The following is a 16,280-nucleotide window of genomic DNA, read 5'->3' as shown; positions in this document are numbered from 1 at the left end:
TATATATATTTTGGGCTTGATCATCACCTACACATTGCTAGACATACAGAGATTAGAAAATGTGGGTTTGTGGGTTTCAAATTTCAACCAAACTCGAAATAGTTGGGGGGTTCTCTGAATTGAAGCTAAGATGAGGGTGGCTACACTCTACACTCTACAGTGATAAACAACACGCACGCACACGAGAGAGAGAAGGAGATCTCACATGGGAAAAGAGTTGATTGAGCAGATGCCACATTTAGGCAGTAGGCTTTTTACCCCTGAAAATGATTTGGTTGCAAGTTGTGAGAGTCCCGAAAAGAAAAAGTTAAAGGTTAAAGGTGATAGAATCAGAAGGGTACTGACCTTGGCTTTTGTTCCATTTTGGATTGGCCTTGGACCAGTGTTTCCCAATATTTTTTTTATTGGGTGGTTACTAGTTAATACAGAGAAACATAAATTAATGAAAGAGGGTTGAATCAAGTATAAGCTTTGTGTTCTCTTTCTCAACACAAGAACAGAGGTTACTTTTGTTGAGTCGAACACAAAACAAAAGGCTACAAGGCTTTTGTTGGGTTTGGTGTTGTTTTTTTATTTGCTTGGTAGTCATATCATATATAACATAATATTACATCAGATTGAAAGTAATAAGAGCTAGCTATTATATTCATAGCAGAACCAACAAATTATAATATTCATCCCCACCCCAAAACAAAAGGCTTTACTTTCAACTTTGGAACCTAATTCTGAATGATAATGAAGATTTATTAATTCTTCATTATCATCGAAAAGGACGGCCTGGCCTCGTCCTTTGTGTTGTTGGAAGGAGTGAAAGGGATGCAGTCACTTGCAGTTGCATGTGCAACCCTGTGGGCTGTAACTGTATGCTAGGTAAATTGGCGTTGTGGGTCACTTCGTTCTATTGCTGTCAAATGTCAAAAGTTACGGGGTGGTTTGATCCAGATCGGGGCAGAAATAATTGTACACCCGAGCCAAATTACAATTAACAGCTATGTTTTTAATATTAAACATTTGTAATAATGTATAATCTGTTCAGATTTTAATTTTATGGACAACCAAAATTAGGGGATAATTTGAGTTCAATCCACTTCAGAATTCATAATGCGATGGTATATATAGTTCGGACAGCCCAACTCCAATGAGAGTTGCTCAAAATGGTTAAAAGACTGGTTGAAGTAGCTGTGCTGTCTCAGGAAATGGAGAAGTGGTAAGGGTTTGTTTGGGAATTACCGAATTACAACTCTCAATTATTGTACCAACCAAAACCAAGTGAAGGTGACTGAGACACGTACAGTTAAAAAGGTGGTTTGTCTGAACCTTATCATGACCAATTTCGTGCATCATGTGAAGCGAGGCGAGTGCCGAGTGGGAGAAGAGCAGCAGCAGCCGCATCTGCACGGGAGACGGAGACGGAGACGAAGCACATCATGTATTATTTATGAGCGCAAGTGGTTGCGTTTGCGTTGCCTGCCTCATCAACTCTGAACTCTCTGATACAAAACCACTGTTACTCTGGGCTACAAGGCTGGAGTGAATAATAAGCTGCGGATTGGGATGCGTTCCCTCTGCTCATTGATCACGCAGAACGCATGAATATTATATTATTATAGTTTATAGGCTTGGACCGTCAGATGCTTTATTTCATTGTTTTTTCTCTATTGGCGTGCCGTAACTGCAAAAATAAAATAAAATATTAAATATGCTTTTCCACTGTGTTATGTTCTTGTTCTGAACGGGTGTGGATGGCAGATGGCTTACGAATTGAACACCAAAAGTTACATTTCGGGCATTCCAAGAGGGTCTTCCTTTTGTATCAAACCCGTTTGGTAACAATACAAAAATGGGTTGTTTTGTGGATCGTGATGTTGCGCAATTCGGCTGGTCCTAACTGTCAACGACTTTGCCTCTGAACGGAGCTACAGGGAACCTGAAACGGAGAAGATGAGGAAACTCAGGGGGGAACCCGGTGATATTGCTCCGAAGCTCAAGTTAGAATTCTCTCAAAGGCAAGATAAAACCAGATGGCGCAAAGTTCACATACCTCGTTTTGGGGGGGTAGGGAGCCTTTTATAACCACCTCACGCACTTACTCCTAAGTTTCTGTCAGGTCGGGTATGATTATCCCTGCGCTCTTGCCAGTTCGGGGGTCATAACCTCTGTTGGGATAGAACCGCCACTGCTCTCTTTGTCGGAGCCGTCTCTGCAATTGGAGACGGCGGTAGCAGGTGGCGGTGGCAGGTGGTCGTTGGAGTGCGGCTGTCAGGCGTCAGATCCCAAGTCAGTCAGGTGCAGTGCTCCTGGGTACGGACTTCCTCGGTGTCAGGTGTGGTACGGTTCGTTCAGTTTGGCGTCCTGGAGGCGAAGTACTGGAGTGGTGAGCGAGGTGAAGTCTTGAGTTCGGATAGAGGTGTGTCCCAAACTGCCATGGGGCGGGCCAGTTCGGGTCATTGCCTTGTGCGAGGCTCGGGGCCTAAGGGAGAGTTCGGTCTCTTTGTAGGGAGTTCGGGCTCCTGGTAGGGAGTTCGGACTGCTGGTTTCTCCCTTCGGTGCTTGCGCCTTGGGTGCGCTGTTGTGCTGAGCTGTTGCCTTTGCCACGTGTTGAGTGATTACGAGATCGGGTCAAATCTTCCTTCATCAGATCCCTTCTTTTTTTGTTATCATGTTAGGGGTGGGCGTTTTCGGAAAATGATGCATTATACGTAATTAACAAGAAATGGTTTAGGAACCCGTAATTTAACTATGGATATTACTGAAATTTCCCCTTTTCATTTGTATTTATACATGTTCTTGATTGAATGAAAATTTGTTTTTAGCCCTAAAAAGACTATAGATTGATGAATGAATTAGCCTTTTGGCATTTTTGTATTAAAATAAATAAATAACGTAACTGATCCCTTATGATATGATTGGAAACTTAGGCCCCTTATGGGAATAGGGGTTTGGAATCGAAATCAGAATGAGATTTCAACCATTTTGGTTGGGCAGAATTAGAATCCCATTCCCATTCTTACTGGAATGGCACTCTCCCATTTGAGGGAATGGTCATTCCCTACCCCTCCCTTAGGAATGAAATCTCATTCTTGTTGATTCTAATTCTCATTCACATTCCTGTATGAACCAAAAACTAACGAAGTCATTGTTTTCTATCTTTAGATCTGAAGCACATTCTTGTCTAGTTATTTCTTTACTTTCAGTTATTGTTTCGCTCTATCATATTTCATGTTTTTTCTCTCTTTTTCTTTGAAAATAATCGTTTCAATCTCAAGGTAGAAAACAATGAATAGTGCCTTCTTTTGAAGGGTAGTTTTGACATTTTCAACAAATAGTTGATAGTATATTAACGACAAGGACCAACTTGACACATTTTGAAAGTTTAGGAACTATAGTGACACGTTTAAAAGTTCGGGTACTAACTTGACACTACCCCCATAGTTCAGGGTACTAAAGTGGAATTTTCCCTAATATTTAAGTTAATTAATTTAACTAAATTAACATAAGTAAATTAATTTAATTTAATAAATAAATTAATTTATTAATCTCTCTCTATATATAGTCCACGTCACTATGCCTCTCCTTGCTCCAAACCCCTTCTTAATTTCCTGTTTTTCTGATTTTTTTTTATTTTTTTTTATAATTATACATAATTACCCATTAAACCAATATGGAAATAAAATAGGCTTAACTATTTGTTTAATTCTACATAATTCTCCTAAATTCTCTCTAATTCCTATTTATCTCTTAAATTATCTCTAACTCCTATTTATCTCTTAAATTATCTATAATTTAGTAGAGAGGTTCCCACCTAAACTATTTCTAATTCCTATTTATCTTCTCCCCCACTTTTTATCTGCATCCATCTAAAGAAAGTTTCAATTAAAAATTTCAGAATTATTTAAATATTATAGAAAAATTATATACTAACTTTAAAATATTTATTCAAAACACAAAAATTAATTATAATAGATTTAATAATATTCGTACTATTAATAATTCTATATTTTTACAAAATTCATCATGAAATTATGCAGTAATAATATAAATTATAATTTTATGAATTATTCAATTTAAATGTTATTCAAATAATAAAAACTTAACATTAAAAAACAAAACATTATTTAAATATTTCAATCACTAAATATATTAAATAACAAAGCATTAAAAATATATAAATAATTATCTAACAAAATATTTAATATTAAGTAATAGCATTAAAATAAATAAAATGAAAATAATGAAAACTTTTAAATATTTTACATATTATTTAAATATTTAAATAACGAAATATAACATGATTAAATTTTAAATAGTTAAAATAATGAAATATGTAATAAATTTAAAAAATCTCTTAAAAGTACAAAAATTAATTATAATAGATTTCAGAATATTCATATTAATAACAATGTATTATTTTACAAAATTAATGATTAATTATGTAATAATAGTACTAATTATAATTTTACGGATTATTAAATTCAATAAATAATATATTTTTTTAAAAAATTAAATCACAATATTATTTAAATAGATAAATAATATTGTAAATAACTAATTTCAGTTGTATCAATTAATAATTGTAGAAAATAACTTTCAAAAACGTAATATTTATTAGTAATAGCTTTACAATACTAGTGTATATTCATTATATATATACTAAAATTAATATTTATTTTAATTTCAGTAATTATTTATTGTATTTTTTATAAATATGTTTTCAATAATTATTTATGAATATATTTTTGTTTTGTTATTTAACAGTAAATTGTCAATAATTATTGGGGATTAAACAACTACAATTTGACTTTTGAAATTTAATTTATCGTATTTTGTTATAAATTTATTTTTAGTAATTATGTATTTTTTATAGTTTATTGATTAATATTTATTAGAGATTAACCTATTATTTGATATTACACTCTTTATTGACTAATTTAATATATTTTTAGCAATTATTGTATTTTTTTAGATATCTGTTGTATTTTCATTGTAAATTTATTTTTCAATAATTGTGTATTTTGCTATAAATTTTCAATAATTGTTAAAGATTAAACTATTGTTATTTATTAGAGATTAGACTATTAATTTAGCTAAAACTAGGAGTGTTCAAGGATTGGTTCAGTTCGGTTGCAGGTAGGGGTGATCATGGGCCAAGTTGGGCTTTGCACTTATGATAAGGGTCATAGCTTAGGCCCAGGCCCGGGCCGACCCAGGGTTCTGGGCCTAAAACATAAGCCCTAGCCTAGGTCTATACGGGCCCAGGCCGGGACGGGCCTGATTTCGAGCCAATGTCACTCATATATAAAACATTACATATATATATATATATTAAATGACATAACATGCATATAAACTTATTTTATACATTATATAATATAAAATATTACATATAATATAAATTATACATGTCATGTTATAATATTTATATATAAAATATATAATATAATGTAAAATAACATGTATACATATATATACATTATACACAAATTGTGTAAGTTTAAATATATACGGGCCGGGCTTGAAGTATTAAGCCCAAGCCTAGCCCTAAAATTTGCGGGCCTGATGTGGGCCCAGACTCGGGCCTGAACACAAGACCCAGGCCCAAGCCCAAAATTTCCGGGCCGGGCTGAAATGATCACCCCTAGTTTTAGGTTATTTCGCCAACCAAATCGACTTAGTTAGGTCGGGAGTTTGTCACTCGAAACCAATTGACCATTAGTAAAACCCTCCAACTTGGGTTATATCAGTTTGGGTGTATTCAAGGTTCAAAGTATCGATACAATACGCATTTTGGTTGTATCGTATCGATACATAGAAACGGCCGATACACACTTTTTTTTTAGATTTTTTTTTTCAAAGTTTGGTTTTTTGGGAAGCTTATAAGATGTTTTTTATTATTAAAAAAAGTTGGGGATCTGAAACTCCTGGAAACAGGCATTTCAGATCGTATCTTTTTCAAAAGATACGATACGATACACCCGATACGGGGCGTATCATATCGATACTTTGAACCATGGGTCTATTTTCATTTTGGTTTGTTTGTTCAAAAGATTTAAATTTAATAAATTGCAATGATATTATTAAAAAATAAATTAAAAATATTAAATCCCGATACTGACCTAACTTGGTCAAATTAAAAAATTGCTAAACCAAAACCAATCGAAAATACTAGAAAACTTACCAACTCGAATTGAATTTGATTAGATTAGTTATTAAACAGCTTAAATATAAAATAATTATACTTCTATATATTTTTATTATTTAACTTTTCGCCTAACAAAACTCGTAAATCTCACGAATCCCAATAATTTAAGTTATAAAATGTTTCCCTTTAATTTTTAATTTTTGAACCACTCTCACTAGAGGTGCATCTTGAGTTGCAAACTTGCAATTGGATTGATTAGACATGAACCAAACTAATGGTTAGGTTGGATTTGCTGGTTTTGGCCCAATTGAAAAATGTCATACATAACGTTTCTTTTGATTCAATTTCATTTGACCCAAGCCCACACGAGTCTCGACTAAGTTACTAATTAAGGTTTTTTGGTAAAAGTAGTTCCTAATTAAGTTTGAAAATAGTTATTAATCAACAGCTAATGATGGATATTACGAATAGTTTGAGAATGATGTAGTTCCCAAATCCCAATCTATACAGTTGTTGCTGTTGGGGCGCTCTCTGGTCTCTACAATAACTGGCTAGTTTTATAACTTTATATATTTCCGGATTCCCAACAGACAGAGAGAACCGGAGGACCAAATGTGAAGAGTGAAGTTGAGTTGAGCCTGAGAAAAAACCTAGACCTCTTATGGTCTATAGTTTTCGTCCATGTCCACACCAGATCTTCCAATTTCCAAACCAAAACCCCTTGGCTTCTACGTTCAAATTAGATATACCAGCAGCATCAATGGCTTCGATTTCGAGTCTGCAATTTCATTCCATCAGTATGCAGGTAAGAAAAATTCTGCGTTTTTTCTTCTCTCTCTCTCTCTCGCGCGCGCGTCATTTATCTTGACCTTCTTTTGGGATGTAGCCTTCAATCTGGGCTTCGAACCATCGGATTTCGGCGAATGTGTTGGAATTTAGAACAAATATTCGGTTCGACTATAATTATCTGAACTGGAATACACGAAAACTGGTGCAGCATTTTCCAGTGAGAGTCTATGGTAGTTCAGCGAATTTTGAGGACAAGCGTGGTGGAGATGAGGTCGAGAGCAAAGGTTTCAATGTTGGTTCTGAAAACCTAATAGGCAGATTGCAAAGCACAATTAGCAGTATCCCTTCTGTTATTTTCGTGGTATGGCGGCTTATCATGTTTGTTTGTTTTTTTTTTCTATTCATTCTTCCGTAGGTAGCTACATATTTGGTTTTTGAAAGGGAAAATGTTAGCATTAAAGAACCTTCTATTAATAGTTGGTGCACGGTCAATAAAATCCTTGGGCATCCCAGAGTTATAACTACGAAGTAGAAAGAAGATAATCCCTGAAAACATGATTAATTCACACTTCGTATAATGTTGAGTCACTTGTCTTGATAAACTCTCCATAATCAGATAAACTTCTTTCAAGCGTATAAAAGTAAGATATATTATTGTTTGCTCACATTCCTCAGCATTTCTTTGTCTCAGATGAAAAGAAAAACTGGAACTAATTTTGCAATTGGTTTATGTATCGTAATTGCAATTTTCGTGGTTGCTGTGAGAGAATTTGTGGCAAGGAAGTCAAGGAAAACTTACCATGGCTCTGTGAATGATCTTGTCAAACGGGGGCAGTTGAGATCTGATAGGAGAGGCATGTATGTTCTCCAAACTCCCGATTTCCCTTATTATAGTAGCTTGACAATTGCTGAGTGAATCTTGATTTGTAACCATTAAAGTATGACCTGTCTATCTGTGTTTTTCATAGTATTTCAAAGTTCGATATGTTCAGGTTGAAAATCTACATTTAATTGAAATTTCTGGTTTCAGTTGTAATGTATCTACAACAAGATAAAGCTGTGGTTTACTTGTTGGATTTCTCCTCACAGCTCAAGACCTCTTAAGTATGATGATCCATTCAATAACCCATTGGTCAAGGTCAGTAAAGGCAACTCAACCATCGAAATGTGTGGGAAGGTTTACAGATTGGCTCCAGTGACTCTTACGGAAGAGCAACAGTCTAGCCATCAGAAAAGGAGGTCACGAGCATACCAGTGGAAAAGGCCAAAAGTGTTTCTTAAAGAAGGAGACTCAATACCCCCAGATGTTGATCCTGATACAGTTAGATGGATTCCAGCAAACCATCCATTTGCAACAACTGTCAGTGATATTGATGAGGACTTGGCACAAAATAACGTGTATCAAAAGCATGGCGTTCCATTTCGTATTCAGGCTGAGCATGAAGCACTGCAGAGGAAACTGGAAGCATTACAGAATGTAAGTATCCTACTCCTCTGTGCTTTCAACTAGTTAAAAGTCAAACTCAATTAAGCCTCTCCCCATGCCCCTGGTGGTCCATTTAGGATTGACTAGATTAGTCCCATTCTATCACTTCAATCTGTCTGGCCATTTCACTGTTAGATTAAGTGTTTCTTTTTTCTTAACTACTTCAACCAAAAGCCTTGCGGTCTTCTCCTTGTCTATTTAGAGCTTCCAAATTTCAGCAGATCACTCCCAACTGGTGCAGTCATTGGTCTATGCTTACAACTGATGGGAGAATATGAAGGTAAAAAATAGTGAACCATACTCTTCATATTTCTCCTTGGAGGACATGGTAACAACAGGGTTGGGACTAGCCTCAAGTGAGACCAGACTGTAGAGAGAGTGAGAATAGGAGTGAAAAGTAGGAGAAAATGCCAAAGCATCAAAAGTTGAGGAAAATAACTATTGAAGTTGGAACTTGGAAGTTAGATGAAAGCGCTTCTTTGTGGTTATGCATATATTTGTTGTGTTAGAAAAATTTATCTGTTCTAAAGTTAGTTTCTCTTAGTGTTTTAAAAGCGCAAGGCGAGGCGCGCGCCTTTTTAAAGCAAGGCGCAAAATTATAAAAAAATGCTAAAAAATAAAAAAATGTCAGAAAATTAAAAAAAAAACAAAAAAATACTAAACATAATATTAATAAAAAATATAAACTTAAATTCTAAAATAATGTTTTAAAAAACCTATTGTCTAAAATTAAAATACATAAACATAAGATGTAATTATGTAAATCATATTCAAATGAGAATTTAAAACTAAAATCAAACATATAAAACATTTTAAAGCATTTAAAACCTCTAATCTCTTTTTTCACTCAATTGCATTACTTCACATAGCTAATGTAATGTAAAACATATTACATTCCTGATTCTACGAGCCGCCTTTGTGCCACACCCCTCGAGGCAAGCCTAAACAAGTCCATGTTAGCTCTTAAATTCTTAGTTTTCACACAAAAAATAATGATTTTATAGTTTTACTTGTTTTTTAAGAAATTTTATTAGGATGAATGAATGAACAACATTACCAAATTGGGGGTTCTCGGAGCTTCGGTGGGCGAGCGAAGCGAGCGAACCGGAGCTTGGAAAGATTGCTTGCGCCATCTACGTTTAGATGGCCAAAGCGAAGAGGGAGAATGATGTAGAGATGCACAAGGGCAGCAGTACTATGGGTACTATGGGAGGAAAGAAATCGGAGATTATTTGAAGATAAGGAAAGATGCATGGCAGAAATGATAGAAAGTAATATGATGAAGGTGATCTCATGGGTGAAAATACTGAACTTATTTTCAAATTTTACAGTGGATGATATGATTAGGAATTGGAGGTTAGTTGCTTTCTCTTCCTCGGCAAAAAAGAAGATCTTGAAGGAGTGGGTGCCCCCTGAACCAGGCTTTGTCAAATTGAACTTTGATGGCAGCAGTTTCGGAAACCCAGGAAGATCTGGAATCGGAGGGGTTATAAGAAATGAAAGAGGAAATGTGTTGGGGCTGTATTCGGGTCCCATTGGAATTGGAAATTCCATTACAGCTGAACTGAAGGCAATGGTATATGGGATACAAAAAGCTAAGGAGATGGGGGTGGGAAGGTTGGTTGTGGAAGGGGATTCCACAACTGTAAGAGTGAAGGGGTAGCCGAGGCTACTCATAAACTATAACCCCTGTAATTTCTTTACATTAATGAAATTTCTTTTTACTGATAAAAAAAAGGCCAATCAGGGCCACATCTTGGAGATCTACTAGTGTATGCCAAGAAGAAAATTAGGGCGACTGGTCCAGGAAGAAAAGAGCTAATGGATTGGATGTTTTGATAAACAATGGGACTGGTTATGACCTATGAAGCCTCTCGGGGGCGGGGGGGCTGCCTGGATGGTGGATCCCTATATGTTCACAAAGGGGTTCTGGTAGAATTCTAGTTGCTAACTCATTGTATAGATTGTAGACTTGTAGTTACCCTTAATAAATTTTGAATGACATTACTCTGACAGCATCACGGCAACCATATAAAAAATAGTGAAATTTGTGTTGCTAGCAGTATTTACATTTAAGATTGAAATGCTGATCATGAAGATGAAAGCAGCGTTTCAGAAACACATTAGGATGAAACTGGGGAATGAGAACACTCTTTTTTGGATGTATATTTGTTGTTTTGATTGGCCACTTTGTGCCAGGAGTATCCATCTCTCTATTGAACATTTTCCAATAGATGGTGTGGAGTCCCAATTTTAGAAGGAATCTGAATGATTGGGAGGTGGATTTGCTAGAAGACTTAATGAGAAGACTGAGTGCTGTCTGCTTGGATATCCATTCTAGGGACTCTAGACTTTGGATTTGAGAGAGATTTGGTTTTTTCTTGACTAGGTCATGCTACAAAGTTCTCACTGGACCATTTCTGAAGGTCTCTTTGTCCTGGAGCTGGGGAGTATAGGTCCATCCAAGACAACTTTTGTGATCTACTGGTTGGGAGAAAATTCAAACCATTGATAACCTGCTTAGAAGAGGTATGGAATTGGAGAGTATGTGCTGTTTATGTAGGGAGGCACGTGAATTGGCCAGCGACTTGCTTATCCATGCCCTGTAATGTACTTCATATGGAGTCACTTTCTTTGGTTGTTCCTGAGATAGTGAGCAACTCCCCTAGTATGGCTGGCCTTCAGTTGGAGAGTGGGTAGATTCTCAGCCAGGGTAAGCTGCTGTGGAACTCTATACTCTCTATCATCTGCCAGGTTATATGGAAGGAAAGGAACAAAAGTTACAAAACAGTTTTTGAGGCCAAGGCCTCATCCTTGGAAGCTTTCATCAGAAAAGCAGAATGGACACTAGATCTATTCATGGGCAGTTCGTCAGGCTAAGCTTTACAATGGTTCAGGCTCACTGAGCCCATTCAAAATTTGGCAAAACATGAAACCAAGCGCAGCCTACGAACAGGCTTAATGGACACTAATGAGATGGGTTAGGGTCCTGAATATGTTCTCGTATGTGCAAATCAAGTGCTTTAGGAACCAGTGGAGTTATATCATTTTTTTGACATATTGTATGTGATTTGTGGATGCTTATAATCACACCTTTTTGTACATTTGTGAGGGTTTTCACCCTCCCTTGTCTCTAAACCTTCCTCAAAACCCACCATTTATCATAGTCGAACCCATTTGTCTATCATAGAGAACTTGGCATGAATGTATATTTCCCCACTTTATGATGATATAATTGTATTGCATACATATACTTGGGTGTGTTTATATGCATGGCCATTGGCCAAATACCCATTATATATATGTGTCCCTACATGGTTTGCATACATTAGGTACAATAAGCATGCAAATATCATGCATTAAACAAGTACATAAACCAATTTTATATAAATTTGTGAAAGATAAAAAAAATCTCAGTTTTCTATGTTGTTGCTGACAAGTTAAATAGATACTCCGTATCAGTTTCTAAGTTCATGTTTCAAAAGTTTTTTCAAGATTGAAAGATGGATTGATTGGAGCTGGTCCTACTAACAAATTTAAGAAAGTTTATAAGAAAAGAGATTCATAGAAGAAGATGGTTGTTGAGGTCCAGGAAGCCGAGTTTCAAGCTACAGGGGGTGGAGTTGCATTGGCCATCAGCTTCTGAGGAAGGTTTAGAGACAAGTTCAGAGCTTAAGGAAAAGGAGGAAGAGGGAGATTGAGAGAGTGAGAAGAATCTAAATGTGACATCATCATCCAGTGCAGAAGAAAAGGGGGGGAAGTGGAGATTGAGTGTTCGGCTGACAGGGATGTGAGGATTGGCAAGAGCTTAGTTTTTGTTTTGTTTTTTTTTTTTTTTTGTGGAGAGGAGTTCACTCTAAGGGCTTTCAAAGCGTTTAAAAAGGTGCAAGAGGGAAGAGAGTTTGAAGAAGACTATTGTTGGGGAAGGAGGAGAGGCATGGAACAAGGAAAGCAATGGGCAAGAGAAATATTTGAAGAAGATGATTAAAATCCTCTTGATTGAGGAGGCTTTCTTTTGTTCCCTTTAGTTTTGTGCTTTTGGAGTTATTGAAGTCTTGTTGTTGGGTGGGTGTTATCTTAACAGTTAACACCCGGTTGTTGCATGTAATCAGTTTTCTTTTTTAATAAAGACTTTCTTTATACCCTTCAAAGAAAAGTAACTTTAAGTGACTGCATTGATATTTATTGAAATTGTCAACTCTTCTGATGCTTCTCATGTCATGGCACTTACATTTAATGTACAGCATGACTGGTATGGGCATCTGAAAATGGGTGTTCTACCTGACAGATGTGTTGAAATGGACATCCACATGATATTTTGAGGGAACATTTCTCTTTATCGTCTTTATTATGTGAATAAAGAACCTTGAATTCTTAGGATAAATTTTGAATTTCCGATAATTGTAATTTCTTAAAATTTATTCTAGTTATATAGTGTTGTGTGCGTTAATTTATTCCTGTTTTTGTGTGTGTAAAATGAAGGAAAGTGAAAATTTCCTTGGAAAATTATATTCAGTAGACAAATGAATCATTAATACACGCATTCACAAATTCACAGTACTCTTTGAAGTGCTAATTTTTGTTTGTTTTTCAGGAGCAAAAACTCAATAAGTTGGTGATCGATCATGGCACTGCTAGAGATTTTGAGAGGCCATTCAGGTCACTTTCCACACAAGAGAAGGAACAAAAGCCCAGTGATAATCAAGGTAGTAATTGTAGCCCTTCCAAGTCAGATAGGACCTCCAATTTATCTGAGACAAGTACACCATTGGAGGAACAGCAAGGTACATTTTGATTGATCTACTTGCTAGTAAATGTTTGTAACATCGGTATCTATTCCTAAAGAATATTGAAAATTTTTGGATTTTATTGAGGCCCATCCACATGTATTCAAACAATGATAGTATGAAGTGGGTTGTAAATAGAAAGTTTAGTGTTTTATATGTTTTAATTTAGGGAATATCTATGATACCAGAAAGGTATAATAATACTATAAAAGCTTTAACCAATCAGAAACCCACTTGAATTTGAATGAATACCAGTTGGTTGGTTACCAATTGGATGATACCGGTTGATTGGTTATCAGATTTGTAGGTATGGTGTCATTTGACTATAGCTTTATATTGGGTACAGCTTTTTTAGGTCTGTACCTTTTCGGTATGATTCTGTACTGCCTCTCTTCATGCAAGTGTTTCTTTCTCAATCTTCCATCCAGGAGGAGATAATGCATAGTTGTCACCTAGGCGGTAAGGCGCTTTTGGAGGGTCACCTGGCCCAAATGCCTAGATATTTATATGCTAGACACTACATAATGTTTTTTGTATATTTTTTTTTAATGTTATTAATAGTAGTACAATTGATATTATTAAACTAAACTATTCATATTGTGGGTTTATAGCACTAATATTATTATTTCTTATACTAGTTTTTTTTATTATTTCTTATTTGGGTTCAATCAACACACGTCAGTCATAGGGTCCATTTGATAACAACTGAAGTTGCCAAACTGAAAAGACTTGCTGCTTTGTCCTGTAGTTGATAAAATAAATAAATAAATAAAACTTTTAAGGTTATAGTGATCAATCCAATTTCAGTTTCAACCATTAAGGAACCCACAACTTCCTTAAAAATTTGTTCACCAAAAGACAAAGCAATAAGCTTTTCAGTTCAGCTTTTTCAGCTGTTATCAAACAGCCCCATAGTCTTTGACCCTTTAAGACTTTAAAACCTGAATTGATAAGTAAGAAGTAATTTGAAGATTTTATCCAATTGGCACACAAGAACAATCAATAGGACTCCATCATCATCTTCTTCCTAGGACCAAAACAAGGGCTCAGCCGCTCAGCCTTATGGTTTGTATGTTTTCTTTCCTTTCTTCTTTTTCATAAATATGCTGATTTTCTATTTTTTGATATGGGGTGCATATTTCATGAGGACTATGGTAATTAGTACTTAAAGATAATTGCTTATTAGTTATTACTATGAAAGTAGGGAACTATCCTAGGATTTATATTTTTTTATTATAAAATACTCATTGTCTTGGTGCCGTCTAGGTGACAAGGCGCTCCCCTATCACCTAGCTTTGCCTTGGTGCCTTGAAAACTATGAGATAATGTTAGAAGACATGCAACGAACTCCATGTGTCTTATGCCTGCCTCACAAAACTCTTGTGGTTCAACCGTTCAAGTGCATAAATGGAAATTTACACAGTTTTATATCCAACAAACCCATGCAAATGCATGGGGATGAATAGAAATTTGGTTAGGTTTGAGTTGGCAAATTTAGATTTTGACATCGATATGGTTCCGAGCCAAGGTTCATGTTCAAGGTTGGCCTATTGTTGGTCCTTAACCCTACACATCTATCTAATGTATACCCATGTTTTATTAAAGAGGGTCAAAAAAGTTTCAAAGATATTTAATAGGAAATAAGGGATTTAATAGAGGGAGGGGAGATGTCACAAATATTGACTATTGAAGAGAACGAGGGATTAAGAATGATTTTATTAGAGAAGAGTATTGATAGATTTTAATAGAGAAATTTAAGACATGAGAGGGTTTTTAATATTTCACATGTGTGGAGGAGAGAAGGGGAGACTAGGCCTATGGCGAGAGACCCTTGGCCTCCATGTCTCCTCATATCATAGTTTTATAACTTTTACTCTGTTTTAAAAAATGACCCAGAACCGGAACTGTTCTGGCCATCAGTTTTTGGGTTGATGGTTTGATCATCCGGTTTGAATGAACAGCCTGTTTTGATAAAAAAAGAAAAACAGTCAAAGCCATTGAACAGGTCAAATGGATTAATGGTTTGACCACCCAGGTCAATGAGTCGTTGACCGATTCAATGGTTTTTGGTCAAAGACTGGGTTTAGGGTAAAACGGAACCAGTTGCTTAAACGGTTCTCGGGCTGAACAGTCTGACCAACTGGGTCAATGGTGGTTCAAAAGCCATGCTTTTACAGTTTTACTCTCTGCTATAGACCCCATCTTTAAAGATAAGTCTACTATATTATTCCTTCTTGGCAGTACATAATTTATATTCAACCCAGCATTCAGGACTTCCATACGAATTTCAAGCTAGGATTTCTCCAAATACCAAAACCGTAAGATTTGGATTGGTTGTTGATCTCTTCGCCTTCTCTACTTATTTCAAGGTGGTTTTTATTCAAGGTTCAAAATATCGATATAGGCTGATACACCCTGCCTGTCTGTCTGTATTGGTGTTTTTTTTTATGTTTTATTCATTTTTTTTTCAAAACTAGTTCAGAGGGGTCGGTTTAAATCCCGATTACCCTCTCAACCGTGGTCTGACCCTATATAACCCCTGCAGGAGGATCATGCACATGAGTATACTGCTTCAGGTGCCGGTTTCTCATTCAGTGTTTTCTCATCCAACTCACCTTTCTGGGATTGGTTTATCGAGTGGACATGTTTGGTAGGTTTACGGGCTCTGCATTATCTGACTATTTTTGAAGAGTTGGGATCTTTTGTCAATAAAATACATTCCAACACTCTATCAACATGATCTGACACGGTATATCTCATCATGAGACTGGAATCTAATATAAAAGTGTTGTAAATTATTTTGTTGTCAGGTGGTCCGGACTCATTTTTTTGATGAATCTGCATAGGCTGATTTAACCGATTGGTCCGGTTCAATTTTTGCATTTCACGTGGTGGTTAAGGAGGTTAGACCACACGATAATGTGGAGTGCTGGAAAGCCTAATCGAATCTGGTTTCCCTTTGTGAAAACCAAATCACTGTGTACTCCATAATTATGACACGGAATGACAGATTAGAAGCAAAGAAACTGATAACAGCACACAAGGAAAAATAAAAAACTCGTGGCAAAGAAACTGGTCC

General features: G+C 35.9%; 1 protein-coding gene across 4 annotated transcripts; it reads left to right on the top strand.

Annotated features, from left to right (window-relative positions):
- Positions 1-6,643: 6,643 nt before the first annotated feature.
- Positions 6,644-16,280, top strand: MCD1 (multiple chloroplast division site 1). Of its 4 annotated transcripts, XR_016076767.1 has the most exons (7): positions 6,648-6,944; positions 7,026-7,289; positions 7,620-7,786; positions 8,018-8,405; positions 13,009-13,198; positions 15,747-15,851; positions 16,012-16,275. XR_016076767.1 is itself a non-coding variant. In XM_088889062.1 (6 exons), the coding sequence occupies exons 1-6, from the start codon at positions 6,801-6,803 to the stop codon at positions 16,032-16,034; spliced, it is 1,065 nt and encodes a 354-aa protein (XP_088745188.1). In that variant the 5' UTR covers positions 6,644-6,800; the 3' UTR covers positions 16,035-16,280. The 4 variants fall into 4 exon arrangements, 3 of the variants coding, with proteins under 3 accessions (XP_088745188.1, XP_088745187.1, XP_010266253.1); XM_088889062.1 differs by lacking the exon at positions 15,747-15,851 and having other exon boundaries at positions 6,644-6,944; positions 7,137-7,289; positions 16,012-16,280; XM_088889061.1 differs by lacking the exon at positions 15,747-15,851 and having other exon boundaries at positions 6,647-6,944; positions 16,012-16,272.

This window comes from Nelumbo nucifera, chromosome 5 (assembly GCF_055504915.1).
Source record: "Nelumbo nucifera cultivar China Antique chromosome 5, China Antique-T2T, whole genome shotgun sequence".
Classification (NCBI taxonomy): domain Eukaryota; kingdom Viridiplantae; phylum Streptophyta; class Magnoliopsida; order Proteales; family Nelumbonaceae; genus Nelumbo; species Nelumbo nucifera.
This window is presented reverse-complemented; position numbering and strand designations above follow the sequence as displayed.